The sequence below is a fragment of the Lissotriton vulgaris genome, chromosome 2_1 (genome assembly GCF_964263255.1).
Source record: "Lissotriton vulgaris chromosome 2_1, aLisVul1.2, whole genome shotgun sequence".
NCBI lineage: Eukaryota > Metazoa > Chordata > Amphibia > Caudata > Salamandridae > Lissotriton > Lissotriton vulgaris.
In genome coordinates, this window is record NC_141687.1 from 524,886,024 (window position 1) to 524,902,100 (window position 16,077).

At 45.2% G+C, this 16,077-nt stretch overlaps 1 protein-coding gene across 1 annotated transcript in view; it reads right to left on the reverse strand.

The window, feature by feature from the left end:
- DUSP19 (dual specificity phosphatase 19) overlaps nucleotides 1–16,077 on the reverse strand; it is a 154,355-nt gene that overhangs the window by 112,734 nt on the left and 25,544 nt on the right. Inside the window, exon 2 of the mRNA XM_086955456.1 lies at nucleotides 13,039–13,085. Within this exon, the coding sequence (XP_086811582.1) occupies nucleotides 13,039–13,085 (47 nt within the window). The remainder of the gene's footprint in view (nucleotides 1–13,038; nucleotides 13,086–16,077) is intronic.

The window sequence follows — 16,077 nt, forward strand, 5'->3', positions numbered from 1 at the left end:
GTACTCCAGATAGAAAAACTGGTTTAAGCCCACATGAAATATTGATGGGCAGAGTAATGAGAAAAGCATTTGTTCCAGTTAGTAAAGTTCTAAGTATAAATGATAGTGCAATTATGGACTACTGTAAAAATCTTTCTGACGTGGTGACTTCTGTGTTCCATCAGGTGGGAACTGAAGTACTTACAAAGGAAAAAGAACAGGCTCATGATCTATTGCCAGGAGATTGGGTGAGGACAAAGGTTCATCGAAGAAGAAATTGTCTGGTACCCAGGTGGCAGAAGGCAAGACAGGGGATACTAGTCACAACAAATGCAGTGAAGTGTAGAGGTCTAAAGAGATGGATTCATGCTAGTCATACCATTCGAGTACCACCACCTGAGAATCCTGACAAAGAAGGTGATACAACAACTGATTCAGATTCTGAAGAAGAACCCGAGGGAAATCCAGATACTGAAGATCGACAAGAAAGTCGAGATCTGGAAAATGCAAATGCGAATGAAGCATTGAATGAAAAAGATCTAGAAATTGTGATACTAGACTCTGAAAATGAAGAAGATCTGCTAGAAAAAAGAAGCTGAAAAAGAGTCTGGTCAAGAAGTGAATCAAGATCAGGAGAGTATTGAAAAGCGGACTGAAAGCTCTGGAAGAAGGACCGAAAATTCTGAAACCAGCTATAAGGATGATGTTCCTAACAGAGTGAAGCTGCCGAGTAAAGAAGTGCCTGAATGTAAAGCTGATATCACAGAAAGTGAAACAGATGAAAGTGATGATGAATCCAATGTGAGAAGATCAAGAAAAAGAGCTTGGAGAGTTGAGTGCAATCAAACTGAGCCAAAGAAGAAACTCTCAAGAAAAGGAGATAATTGGCCAGATGAGAATGAGAGTCTGAAATTCAAATTAGTGAACAAATCAAAAGAACAGGTTAATGAAATCTCAAGTCAGAGAAGTGATTCAGATAAGAAAAATCAAGCAGGAAAGAAAATAGAAGTGATTAGCAGTAAAGCAAAAAGAATATTAAAGCCTAATCTAAAGTATAAGTCGCCTGAATAGACCTACATCATAATTCCACTAGTAGTGGAAGTGAGCAGTAGTAGCCAAGAAGATATAGATGAAATAAGTGACAATGAATACATTTGTTTTCATTTAAGGTTGAAGGTTGTAGATGACATAAGGTCGAAATAATTGTGTTAGGTGACACAAGGTTGAAGAAATTGTGTTAGTTGGAAAAACACATTGAGGTAAGACGTAAGGTCAAAGAAAAGCTGTTAGAGGATTCTTTAATTTAAAATAAAAAAAAGTAAAAAGGGGGGGTGTATTTAGTGATTTTTAAATTTTAATTTTAAATTTTTGTTTTTGGTTTTTTTGAAGGGCTCTTGTCTCAAGTAAAAGATGCCTAATTCTAACAATAATTCGAGATGCTCTATTTTAAGAAGATGTTGCAAAATGTCTTCTATTTGTATGATCTTAATAATTTTGGTGTGGTTAATTTTAGCTGTCATTTTCCCTTTTGGAATTGACAAAGAAATGTACAAAGCTAATATGACTAGTAAAGTTGTGGCTAAACAAGATGTTCATGATGTAGTATGTAAGACTAATAGAGTCATTGAGCACAAACCAGAGATCAACCAAGATAGATCTGATGGTGATCTTTCTAGTAATACCTTTTCTAGACTTTTATCTGAATATGTTACGGTGATGAATGTGAAAGATTGTTACATCTGTGTGAAACTTACTGCTTCTGTTTCGGAGGGGGTAACATATAATATGCTTCCTCTTACTTATGGCATTACTTGTAGTGTAATAGCTAGTTTGTTTTATAAAACTGGACGTCTGGAGTATTATTACTCTAATTATGATGAGATTTTTGCAAATTTAAAGATTGACAATAGTCTAAATAAACTGAAACATGCTAAACAGATGAGGGAATTTTTTATAGTGACTAATGAACTCACATACAAGTATGCTTTTAGAAACAATTTAACATGCAAATTGAGAACGGAAGAAAAGTCTCTCTTAAACATGGTTGAAGAGAGAAGAGCAATTTATAAAAGAAACGAGATGCTGAAACAAACCAAATCTAAGTTTTGGCAGAGTGAAAAGCTTAATGGTAGAAATTAAAATGTTGCTATTCCCATAGATAAACCTGTTAGTGGAAAACTTTGTATAAGAAGAGATAATACACAATTCGACAATTATTTTGTGGGTGCTAGTCAATGTGAAGATACCTATCGAATCTTAGGAGGGTGGGGATTTAAAGGAGGCAAAGATCCAATTTTCCCTGGAATTTTTTTTGTTTGTGGGAATAAAGCTTACTTCAGTCTCCCGGCCCACTGGTACAGGACTTGCTACGTTGGTTTAGTTTTTCCAAAGATATTTCACATAGATAGAAATCCAGAAGGCTCATTTGAAATTGGCAAACACCTGAATAGGTTCAGGAAAGAAAGTTTTTCAGAAATAATGGGAGATATATTTGTTGCAATAATACCTATGGTGGGAATAACCCTGAATGCAAATAAAATCAGAAAAGTGTCTACAATTGTGGACAGATTGTCAACAGATACTGCAAGTGGATTTCAATTAGTTGATACAGAACTCATTGCTATGAGATCACTGGTTATGCAGAACCGTCTTGCTCTAGACATTCTGCTTGCTAAGGAAGGAGGAGTTTGTGGAATTCTACATGTCCAGCATTGCTGTACATATATTCCAGATGAGAGCCAGAACATAGAGATGTATATCAAAAATATTACTGAATTACATGCAGAGATAGAACCTTTAGAAGATGATAATTTTTCAGAACGTCTGAGCAAAAGATTTGCAGCAATCAGAAACAGGTTTCAAGAGATTGGTAGTTCAATCATTGGTAAAAATACTTTATCCTGTAATAGTTATAGTCATAGTGACGCTTTTGTTAAAAATTAGTTGCATGATACACAAGAGAAAGAAATATGTGAGGGAAAATAAAAGAATTTATAAGCTCAGAAAAGAACGAGAAAAGGAAATAGAACTAGAAGAGTTTTGCAAAGTTCAATATGAGAGTTGTAGACAAACTGCTGAATCAAAGGTTTAGAAAAAACTAATACAGTGTATGTTCGTAAGATTCAAATTTTGCTGAAATTTTTAGGTGTAGTTTGGTGATTATGAAATCACCAGATGAGGGAGTTGATGGAGCGAGCAGATGAATGAAATTTCGTTCAAACTCGCAAAGTTAAACTTCCATAACAAATGTAATCTTATTAATAAGCATGTGTTGAAATGATTAATCAACTTAGTTTTAAAAATGCATACATACAGAAAAAACAAGTGGGACTAATTTTTTATGCTCTATGTTGCAATTGCAAGTATGTGGAAAATAATAAACTAACCTTGTCTATTGTTTTCGTCAGTATTAAATGCGGCTGAAATATTAATGGCATGTGCCTATTGGTGTGCTTATGTTATGTTATGTCTTTTCTGTGTCAAAAAGCTTGTGGAGAATCCTTATGGCCTAAAAGAAGAAGGTTAATATAAATGCTGCTTTGTGTGCTTAGCTAGGTAACATAAATTAACGGGGTAATAATTAACAAAGAGGGTGGGTAACAGAATGTGTCTCAATTCTCTAATTAATTACTGTTTTGTGTTTGTTTAAATACTAGTTTTCGTGAGAGGCCTTTAGGCCTACAAAAGATGGCGTTTTCGAATCCTGCCCAGAAAGGAGCCTTGCACAGTGGAAAGTTTTGGAACAATCTCAAGGGGTAGAGGGGGAGGGGGATAGGTAAGGCAGCCCCCCACTCAAACAGTATTCAAACAATTAGGGCCTCACCTAAATGCAACTGCATCCATATAAAAGACCAACAAGATAGGGACTGCTTGTCATTAATACTCCCCGGGATATGTCCAATAACATTAGTCCTTAGGTCAAGATGCGTACTTCTTCAATATAAAATCACACAGGACCACATACAGTTCACCCAGGAAAAGGTGTGAAAAGTAGAGAGAGTAGCTCACGGTAGAACAACCCGAGGGGGTTCCCGGTTAACAATTGCCGGTATACCCACTTCTCATCATTGGCCACTCTCTCTATGTGAAAAGACAAACGTGCACATAAAGAGTAATAGTGCGGACATGAGAATAGTGGTGAAGAACACAAATAGTGACAAACGTATCAACACTGACACCCAATTGTTGTGTACAGAAACATATAAACAGACCCCTAACCAACCACAAAAAGATAATTGTGTAGCGGGGCTTTGCTTGCTTAACCGTTTTATTCTGACGCAGCAAACCCCACCTGGTTAAAAATGGTTACTTGTATACCATGGTGATTTATATCCTCAAGCCGACATGTTTCATCGCTCCACGTTTTAGCGATTTCATCAGGGCATAAGAGGGGTTATCTATTCTCAGTCTTTTCAGAAAAGTGTGGACCTTGAGGGCGCTACGTCAGCACGTACCAGCACCTGTTGGGGCCGTTGTGGAGATTAAGCAAGTGATGGAGTGAGCAGATGAATGAAATTTCGTTTAAACTCGCAAAGTTAAACTTCCATAACAAATGTAATCGTATTAATAAGCATGTGTTGAAACGATTAATCAACTTAGTTTTAAAAATGCATACATACAGAAAAAACATGTGGGACAAATTTTTTATGCTCTATGCTGCAATTGCAAGTATGTGGAAAATAATAAACTAACCCTGTCTATTGTTTTCGTCAGTATTAAATGCGGCTGAAATATTAATGGAATGTGCCTATTGGGTGTACTTATGTTATGTTATGTCTTTTCTGTGGCAAAAAGCTCGTGGAGAATCCTTATGGCCTAAAAGAAGAAGGTTAATATAAATGCTGCTTTGTGTGCTTAGCTAGGTAACATAAATTAACGGGGTAATAATTAACAAAGAGGGTGGGTAACAGAATGGGTCTCAATTCTCTAATTAATTACTGTTTTGTGTTTGTTTAAATACTAGTTTTCGTGAGAGGCCTTTAGGCCTACAAAAGATGGCGTTTTCAAATCCTGTCCAGAAAGGAGCCTTGCACAGTGGAAAGTTTTACCACGTTGACAATTTTGTCAGAAAATACTGTTGAATAAGTTGTGCTTAATGTGCTCATGGAGAGAATGTCCAAGGACAGGAAGCGGCAAGATTGCCAAGGCAAGGAAGTCATGAACTGTAGCTCAAATAAAAGATACTTTTACAAGGAAGCGAAATGACTCGAAAGCAAAGGACAATAGGGCTAAAGAAAAGCCCGTTCTCGGTTTGGAGATGGTTATGACATACTGGTGGACTGACACGGCTCAGCCAATGACAAGTCTGGATTTGTAAAGAAGAATGCAAATTTTAGTTACTTCAGCTAGTTAGAAAGGTATAAAACCTGGTTCATGGGGAGGAGGGAATCTCTCCTCGTTTTCTGATTCCTGAAGGGTGTGACGTGCTGTTGGACTCGTTGGCGCACGTAAGGATAGCAGTCTTTTATGATTCTTCTATTAGGTGAAGAGAGTTTTTAGACAGGGAGATAGAATTTAGGGAATGGAAACTTATATTTTGTCTTAAATTCATGCTAACTGATTTGTCAGTCTAAAAGTCTTTTCCTTAAAATGATGCTTTCACTTTGCTAATAAAATAAGATTCTCAATTAAAAATGCTCTCTCTTTGAATACAAGTTAATAAAATTAGATTTTGAAATGACAAGCTGGTCTTGTTTATTCATGGTCTAATTATCATTAGTTGATCCATTCGCCTTTGTGACTTAATTAAATGACATATATTGTTTTAAAAACCATGGTAAGAAATGACAAACTGCAGTTGTAAATAAATGTGTAAATAGTTTGTGAATAGTTCTGATTAATTAGGTCACATGATTCAGTTGCTCAAAAATTGTCTCATAGGTTTATGGGCCTTGGTAGTGATTCATGATTAATGGCGAGTATTATGGAGATGAGTAGCGTTTGTGAGACAGTTTTTCATTAGGAGCGCTGGATCACACGCTATTGCCCAGAGTTGCAGAGTGGGACCCATGATTAAAATAGGCACAGAGGCAAGAATTATCAGGTCCGAGGAAATTGAGCCCAAGACCCGCCGAGGCGGGAATTGAACCCTGGTCCCGGGCCAGACCTCTGCATCAGGGTCTGCAGCTCTAACCATTGAGCCACACTTCTCCACCATTGGTGGAGAAGGAACGACCTTATAATATTCCCACCACAAATCTCTGCATGAAAACATAGTAGAACAGATTAATTATCTATCTTTCTTCAACTAGGCAGGTCCCTAAAGTAGTCCCAGAGGACTGCGTGTGCCAACAGTATACCTCTTCAGAGTTACAGCTGAAGCGCCTACACATACTAGCACATATTTTGCAACAGACATAGGAACTCTGGTCAAATGCTGCAAATTCTTTCCACATTGTCAATCGTTTTATGAACAGGTTCCAATGGTATGATGAGAGACCTCTCTCTTTTAGGAAAGCCAGACATTAGGGGTTTCCTTTGCATTACTGTATGTGCTGCTGTGGAAAAACCTATATGGAGGGGAGAAAGAGGTCATGCACTTCTTTAGTACCATTCTCCTTGATGTCGGGTAGGTGTCTCTTTCTTGCTGCCCTATCAGAACTATCTCCCTCTCACTTAAGGCAGACACATCTCTATGGTGTTATCCAATGTTTATTCTTGGGGCTCTCGGAGACACTTCAATTCTTCTAAGTGAGCACAGCACCTGTCAAGACTCTGGCACAAGTTTCACCCTTTCCCATCACATATAAAATTGTGAGACAGGTACTAAGCGATAGGTCGCACTGTAGCTTATTATGCACGTCCAGATGTTAATGTATTATTACCTCATGGGTCCACATGGGACTTGCCTGTCCAAGGTTCTAGCAGTGACAGTTGTCTCAGTTGATGCCTGGACAATGACCAGACAGGACCCGTTAAGTGCTGGGCATTTCTTCATATGAAGCAAAACTGGATTGAACCTTGCACTTTGGTACCGTCTGATCCTGACCACATTTGGCGACGACCAGGATCCTTAATGCCCACAGACTTGCGTGTGTCATCAGCCTTGGCCAGTCCATGCTTGCGGCCTGGAGCTAGTGGCGTGAGCTGGACATTGTGGCCCGCACAGACTCATCGTGACTGAGAAGGAAGGTATATGGCTCCCTCTGGTGTCTCCTGCTCAGTCTTGTGTGTTGCTGCATTTCTGTCCGAGCGCTTCCGTTGTGCGCTTTCACTGAGGAGTGGTGATCCTTACCACAGACTACTCAGTTTATCTAACCATGGGTCAATTCTAAGTGGCTATGTCTACCCAGATACCCTCACAAACTACACCTCTACTGGTCACTGTGCTGTATAATTAAGAGGACTCATGTCTGACTTACAATACTCGCTTCACAACACACTAAATATCTACACATCCCATAGGCTCTCGGCAGCACACATTTTAAAATCAAGGGAATGCTCTGTGTACACCCGACTTTTACATGGGCCCAGGATGTGAGGACACTCGAGGATTGCTTCTTAAGCTTCAGATTCTTCTTGGATTTGGGGTAATGATGTAAGTGGGGCGGTGTGTCAGCTACAGAGAAAGCAGGCATTTTCCAGCTTCCATCATACTTTCTAAGGCATGAAAAAAAGACTTGGACATAAACAAGACTTCTACATTTGCGCAGCACAATGACCTACAGTTTGAAGGAGAGGGTGGGATTGGACATGGAGCTGTTCTACATTTACAGAAGAGATGCATATCTGCCCTTACGTGTAAGATGTGCATAACTTGGGGCAACGTTAATGAATACTTCTGAACCACCATGGTTTGTATTTGGTACAAGTCCAGGAAAATACACTCCTAAAAACAGTAGCAATATCACCACATTATTATACCAGTAGCCAATCACTTGCCTTTAGGATTGACACATTCAAGAACCCTGACCAGTGTAACCATTGTAAAAAACAACTTTGAATCACTCCGACCTTCTCACTGGTACAACCAAAATACACACACAAAATAAAAGGTCATGGGGGAAACAAGTATGCAATGGGCACAAAGTCATTGTTACGATAAAGATGCATTGGGGCTCTTAGTACAAGTGCAGCAGGGGTGATGCATCCAGGCCCAGAGAATCAGGAGACCTGACCTGACTCTGGTCGGTGACGGTCGCTCCACCCGCCATGCAGCTCTCCTGAAGTGTGCCCGGTCTCCCTGCCTGCCGTTTCTGCCCGCTTTCATTGCTTGTTGCTTCTCTTGTTCCCGTTCTTGCCCGGTCTCCCTGCCTGCCGTTTCTGCCGCCGTCTTCTCGCCCTCCCCGCTCCCTGCCGCTGCTCCCCTGCGGCCCGCCCCCCCCTTTGCCTTCTCTACCTGTTCCCCTCCCCGCGCCAACCCGCTCCCGCCTCCCAGGTGCTCCTCCCTCCCACGGACTCTAAAGACTAGTAGCGCGACGGGGAGCTGTGACCTGACCTGACTCTGGTCGGTGACGGTCGCTCCACCCGCCACACAGCTCTCCTGAAGTGTGCCCGGTCTCCCTGCCTGCGGTTTCTGCCCGCTTTCATTGCTTGTTGCTTCTCTTGTTCCCGTTCTTGCCCGGTCTCCCTGCCTACCGTTTCTGCCGCCGTCTGCTCGCCCTCCGCGCTCCCTGACGCTGCTCCCCTGCGGCCCCGCCCACCCTTTTGCCTTCTCTACCTGTTCCCCTCCCCGTGCCACCCCGCTCCCGCCTCCCAGCTGCTCCTTCCTCCCACTATGTACTTCCCACTACGCCATTTATGGCGGAGTCCACGCGTACGCGCAGTGGGCGCGCCAATGGTGCGCCAAAGGCAAGCCCGTCTACGCCCGTCCGCGCCCAGCGCCTGACCCCCTGGCCCCCGCAGGTGCCACCCCACCCGCCGGAAGTACGACTCCGCCACCCTCAGCGCACTCAACACCGGCCGCCTCCCCGGCAGCCACCGAGCCACCCCAGGACGCACCCACGGACCCTTCACCTGCCAATCCTGCAAGTTCTCCTGCATCCGGACCTGCAACTCACCCGCACTCGCCAAGCCGAGCACCAACAGCAACCACCTGAAGTGCGACCTGCTCAACACCCGCTCCGTCCACAGACACGCCGTGGAACTATGGAACCTGCTCGACACCACTTCTCCGGATGTCGCCTTCCTCACGGAGACCTGGATGAACGCCTCCTCAGCACCCGACATCCCCATAGCCATCCCGGACGGATACAAAATCATCCGGAGGGACCGCGTCAACCAGACTAGAGGAGGCATCGCCATCGCCCACAAGAACACCATCCGCATCACGACCAACTCCGACGACACCCTCACAGCCGCCGAACATCTCCACTTGAAGATACACACCGACCCCAAGACCACACTCAGAGGCACCCTCATCTACAGACCCCCAGGACCCCGCACACAATTCAGCGAAGACATCGCAGACTTCATCAGCCCACACGCCCTCCCCTCCGCTAACTACATCCTCCTAGGGGACCTCAACTTCCACCTGGAGAACAACAACGACAACACCACCACCACCCTGCTGGACAACCTCGCCAACCTCGGACTCAAGCAACTGGTGAACACCCCCACCTACTACGCCGGGCACACGCTTGACCCAATCTTCTCCTCCAGCAAACACATCTCCTTCAGCCACTCCACCGGACTCCACTGGACAGACCACAGCTGCGTCCACTTCAGCTTCAGAAAGACCACGACTCACCACCTCCCGCAACAGGTTCCCCGCAGGAACTGGAACAAGATCACCACCGACCAGCTCACCATATCACTGAACCAGAACCCTCCCGCCAGATCAACTGACCCAAACCAAGCAGCCTCAACCTCGCACAGTGGATCACCAACTGCGCCAACGACCTCGCACCCCTGAAAACCCATCCCAACAGGCCCGGAAGCAAGAAAGCCCTGTGGTTCAACGACGACCTCAAGAACTCCAAGAACAACTGCCGCACCCTCGAGAAAGCCTGGCGAAAGAACACAACCACAGACAACATGACCACCCTCAAGCACGCCACCCGCAAACACCACCAGCTGATCCACACCACCAAGAAGTCAGCATTCAAGGAACGACTAGACAACAACGCACACAACAGCAAGGAACTCTTCAGCATCGTCAAAGAGCTCTCCAACCCCAGCGCCGGAAACAACATCACTCCCTCACAAGACCTCTGCGACTCACTCGCCACGTTCTTCCACAACAAGATCGCAGACATACACAACAGCTTCGGCGATCAGTCCACGCACCCAACCACAGAACCAACGCCCCCCCTCCACCACCACCCTCCGCGCCTGGACCCCAGTCAACACCGAAGACACCATCCACTCCGGTTCGCCGACCGACCCATGCCCCCACCACGTCTTCAACAAGGCCGACTCCGTCATCGCACCCCAACTCCGGGACATCATCAACTGCTCCTTCAACACCGCCACCTTCCCGGAGTGCTGGAAGCATGCCGAACTCAGCGCCCTCCTGAAGAAACCATCAGCAGACCCCACCGACCTCAAGAACTACCGCCCCATCTCGCTTCTCCAGTTTCCTGCCAGAGTCATCGAGAAGACCGTCAACAGACAGCTTACCGCCTTCCTCGAGACGAATGGATCCCTCGACCACTCACAGTCCGGATTTTGAGCCAACCACAGCACCGAAACCGCCCTCATCGCAGCCACTGACGACATCCGAACCCTGCTCGACAATGGGGAAACAGCGGCCCTCATCCTCCTGGACCTCTCCGCAGCGTTCAATACTGTCTACCACCGCAACCTAGTACAACGCCTCAGCAACGTCGGAATCCAAGAGAAGGCGCTGGAGTGGATCATCTCGTTCCTCGCCGGAAGAACCCAGAGAGTCCGCCTCCCCCCGTTCAGATTCGAGGCCACTGAAGTCATCCGCGGCGTACCACAAGGATCAGCCCCACCCTCTTCAACGTCTACATGAGCCCCCTCGCAGCCATCGCAAGCCAACACAACCTCAACATCATCTCCTACGCCGACGACACCCAGCTGATCCTCTCCCTCACCAATGACCTCGCCACCGCCAGAACCAACCTACAAGAAGGGATGAAAGAAGTAGCCGAGTGGATGAAGAACAGCCGCTTGAAACTGAACTCAGACAAGACGGAAGTCCTCATCCTTGGATCATCACCATCTGCCTGGGACGACTCCTGGTGGCCCCCGGCCCTAGGCAGCGCACCCAAACCAACGGACCACGCACGCAACCTGGGCTTCATCCTGGACTCCTCCCTATTGATGACCAGACAAGTCAACGCAGTCTCATTGTGTTTCAACATCCTACGCATGCTCCGAAAGATCTTCCGATGGATCCCCACCGAGACCAGGAAGACGGTCACCCAGGCACTTGTCACCAGCCGACTGGATTACCGAAACACCCTCTACACCGGAACCATAGCCAAACTGCAGAAAAGACTCCAACGCATCCAGAACGCCTCCGCAGGACTCATCCTGGACATCCCCCGTCACAACCACATCTCCGGACACCTGAAAGACCTGCACTGGCTCCCCGTCAACAAAAGAATCACGTTCCGCCTCCTCACCCACGCACACAAAGCCCTCCACGACCTAGGCCCCAGGTACCTCAACAACCGCCTGACCTTCTACACTTCTACACTCCCACCCGCCAACTAAGATCGACCAGCCACGCCCTCGCCGCCGTTCCACGCATTCGAAGAACCACCATGGGAGGAAGATCCTTCTCCTACCTGGCAGCCAAGACCTGGAATTCCCTCCCCATCCACTTCCGTCTTACCCAAGACCACCTCTCCTTCAGGAAGCAACTCAAGACCTGGCTGTTCGAGCAGTAGCGGACCCCCCCTCCCTAAGCGCCTTCAGACCCTCCGGGTGAGTAGCACGCTATACAAATTTCTTGATTGATTAATTGATTGATTGATATATAGACAACACTACGTTGTCCCGAGTAATTGAATGATGCGCAGATGTTCACACCACGAGTCAACGAAAAAGGCAGCTTACGTGTTCTGAGACACTCATCAAGTGAAGGAATACATTTAAAGTATTTGTAAAAGGGGATTATATGATTGATAATAATCCCCTAGGTGGAGCTTGATTCTATTGGCAATGGCAGTCAGAGGTGAATGCTAAAGCACCATTTTAGTGGTGGGAAAGACTGGTCGACATGAAATATACAAACTTGTTTCGTGTGAGCCCGCACTATTGTGATGTAAGGTTTGGTAGCCTATAGAGCTTCTATCTTTAAAATACATGTAATATACAGGTATGAACGCAAAAAAAAAAATATATATATATATATATATATATATATATATATATATACACACACACACACACACACACACACACACACAGGTATGAACGTACGTGTCAGAATTGGAGAATCTGTTGTGCATGCATATGCGTTTCCCTTGTACTCTGACAGTTAAGTACATTAAGGATAGGTTTAGTGACGGACTAGTGGTCCTACAAAATACTCCTACCACAGGATCACTGCAGAATGAGGAATGTGCGTACCATGAGGCCCACACATGTGCATGATGTCATTAACAACCACCATGTCTGCCTAGTGTGTGCTTATTCACTTAAAACATATATATGATAGCTGGCATGCTTGCCTCATTCTTATTTGACATCAGAGAAACCTTTTGCATTGTGAGTACCAAAGAAGACAAACTGTGTTTCTTCTATGTAGAAACTCATCCATGCAGTTACAGGTTATAAAATGTAGGGAGGCAGATCATTTTGCATTGCTGGTTCCAAACTAGCAATGGAACTCCCTGCTCCACTCCCTAAGAGCAGAAGAAAAGTTGCTGAGGTTCTGGAAGGACCTGAAGTCCTGGCTGTTCTCTGAAAACAATCAGATTAGTCATCACGAATTGAGCGAGATCTTCCAGTGCGTCTACAGACTTCAGCCTAGAGTGATGGTGCATATTGTAAAGGAAATTAAATAAATGAATACATTCATCATCGAGTTATCTTCTAAGGAGGTGTGAGTGTTTTCACTTAAGTTCATCATGTTCCAGTATCTTACTCGTTTTCTAAGTGGGCCAATATAGTTTAGTCTTTGTCAAATAATGAGTTAGTTACCTTGAATTTTTTCAGGGTTTCCAGATCCTGAGCTGCATCTTGAGAACCTGGAATTCATAGAGAAATAATTATGGAGGACGCCTACTGAAATTTCACTTAAATACGTTGTGTTTTTTCACATGAGAATATTAAAGGTATAGTAAATGCAGTGGGTTTTTCCAGCACCACCAAAGAATATTTACGCAGCAATATGTACAGAAAATGCATTATTTTTCTATCCTTATAAAGTCTTGAAATGTAAACAGGGGCAGGGAATCACTAACACATATGACACTCAATACTCCGATTTAAGGGTTAGAAAAAAAGAATCACTATAAACATGAAAAAAGTTTCATATTCCAAAACGTTATCAAATTTGCCAATTGCAGTCATTGCATTCGCCACAACCACACCTAAAGACTACATATTTTTGTCTCTGCAAAAAATAATAAAAAGAATATTCTTTTTTTATGGACTGCTGAGGCAAGGTCTCAAACACAGACCAACAATAGAAAAACAAATGGAGCAGTGAGACAGGTTCCCTCCCTTCCTCACCCAGCACCCCTCTTATAAAGCATACGTTGGGACCATCAGATTGGATTCGATTGCTCACAAATGGGGGTTTGGCCCTGGTATCCTCTGTTGTTCCCATTCTCCGTCTACCTTTTGTACCTTCCTCCCTAGCCCATAGCTTGCTTTACGCTCCTGGGTCTCCATTACCTGTTACGGTCCCATTTCCCATCCAGCCCATATTTTATCATATTTAGGGGAGCATCCTCTGCCTTTCACACACCATCTTTTCCCTTACCCTACATAACTCCCTTCCCAATTCCCAGTCGTGCAGTTTTGGACAGGTTGCACTGCCCCATTTCTGGGTTCCCTCTCTTTTCGCTACTATGAACCCCAGGTTGATCAACAGTTTGTTGTAGGATGAGTAGTATCAAGATGGTAGTCGCTTCTATTGTCAGCCCGTGGTCTCCTCCAACCTCTTTGTTGCGCTCCTCCCGAAGGGTTGTAGTTTGGGGCCTTCCAATATCATTTGAAGGAAAGTACCCTATTGGCCACACTGTCGGAGACTTCTATCATCTTTTGTTCTCCCTATTTGGTATAATAGTGGTCGGGTGTAGTATATTGTGTGTAGAATTTTCAGCTGGATTATACAGAAGCTGGCCTTTAGTGCCACCACCCTTGGAAAGTGTGGTGCCTGTCCAGTCCTCATCCTCTAATTTCCCCTTATCTGCCATCGGTCCTTCAATTGAACTAGGTCCCCCTGCATGTTTCTCAACAGTGTGGCGTATGGGGGGGGGGGGGGAGTGGGGGGAAGAGATAGCTTTTATAGTTAAGTGTCTATTTACCAGTCTCCTTTCCAGTGGGGATTCCTCCATTGTTTCCTTCCCACTACGGATCTTTTCTTGAAGCGCGTGACTCAGTTGTATACATTTGAACACTAGCGTGGCAACCATGTCGTATTCCGCACAGAGGAGCACAAATGGTACTGTGCCACTCGTGTTCAAGACCTTCTCTAGAGTTGATAGTCCAATGTTATGCCATTGTCGCACAAATTACTAGTTGTGTAACAATATATCTGTAAGAGAGATTAGTTAGTGATAGATTCCTTACCTTAGACTATCCCCAGGCGTCAGACTGGATCCGGAAAGTTTTGTCAGCAGTACCCCTAAGCGTCGGTAGGTGGCGTCCTGCGGCTCCTCTTCCATCGCTGGCATCGTAAGCGCCGAGATGACATCACAGAGACTACTTAGGCGCCATCCATGCGCGGTGACGTCAGTTCTGTACACGACTTTCCGCGCCAGGAACGCAGAGCCATGCAAGAAACTGACCACTGGTGCCAAGAAACTAGGGCCCTGAAAGGGATGGCCTTAACCCTAGAAATCAGTTCGCAGAACGGGGAGGATGGGTGGGGCGGTAAGGAATCTATCACTAACTAATGTCTCTTCCATATATATTGTTACACAAGTAGTAACCTGTGCATCTGAAAGAGACACGTTAGTGATAGATTTCTTACCTTAGAATAGATACCCCAGCAATACCAACCCCGGTGGTGGGTCTGCGAATAAGATTACACCAGATAGTCACAGAGAACAGAACGGCCAAAGAAGCCGTCTCTCCGGACTGGACTGCCAAGGCAGTAATGCTTGGTAAACGTGTGCAGCGAAGCCCACATAGCTGTCTGACAAATGTCCTGCAAGGGAACACCGCATCCCAAGGCAGTAGTGGCTGCCGTCGTCCTGGTAGAATGGGCACGCAGCCCCAGGGGAGGCTCCTTCTTAGCCAACAAGTAACATGCTTTGATGCACAGAACGACCCACTGAGAGATGGTTCGTTTGTGCACGGTCCGACCTTTTTTGGCGCCCACGTAGCCAACAAAGAGCTTGTCATCCACCCGGAACGGTTGTGTGCGCTTCAGATAGAACGAGAGCGCACGTTTTGGGTCCAGACGGTGGAGCCTCTCTTCCTCTTTTGAAGGACGCGGAAAGAAGGTGGGCAAAGTGATGGTCTGACCGATGTGGAAGGGAGTGACAACCTTTGGCAGGAAAGGGCGGGTCCTTAAAACCACCTTGTCCGGATGAACAGGAAGGAAAAGAGGTTTAGAAGAAAGAGCCTGGAGCTCACTCACTCTTCTGGCAGTGGTGATAGCTACCAGGAAAGCAGTCTTTCGAGTGAGAAGACGTAAAGGACAATTATGTAGGGGCTCGAATAGAGCGCACATCAGATAGGTCAAGACAAGATTTAAGTCCCATTGGGGTATAAAGAAATGCACAGGAGGAAACATGTAATGCCTTTCAGGAAACGGTTAACAACCGGGGACTTAAAGAGAGAAGGCTGATCTGGAAGCCTTAAAAAGGCTGAGAAAGTCGAAAGATAACCTTTGATAGGGCCCAGAGCAGAGCCCGGCTGGGCCAAGTATAGTAGGAACAGAAGGACCACAGAAAGAGGGGCAGAAAGGGCATACACAGCCTTTGCTGTGCACCATGTCAAAAATGTGTTCCACCTGTAGGCGTATACCGTCTTAGTGGAGGGACGCCTGGCTGCCAGAATGAC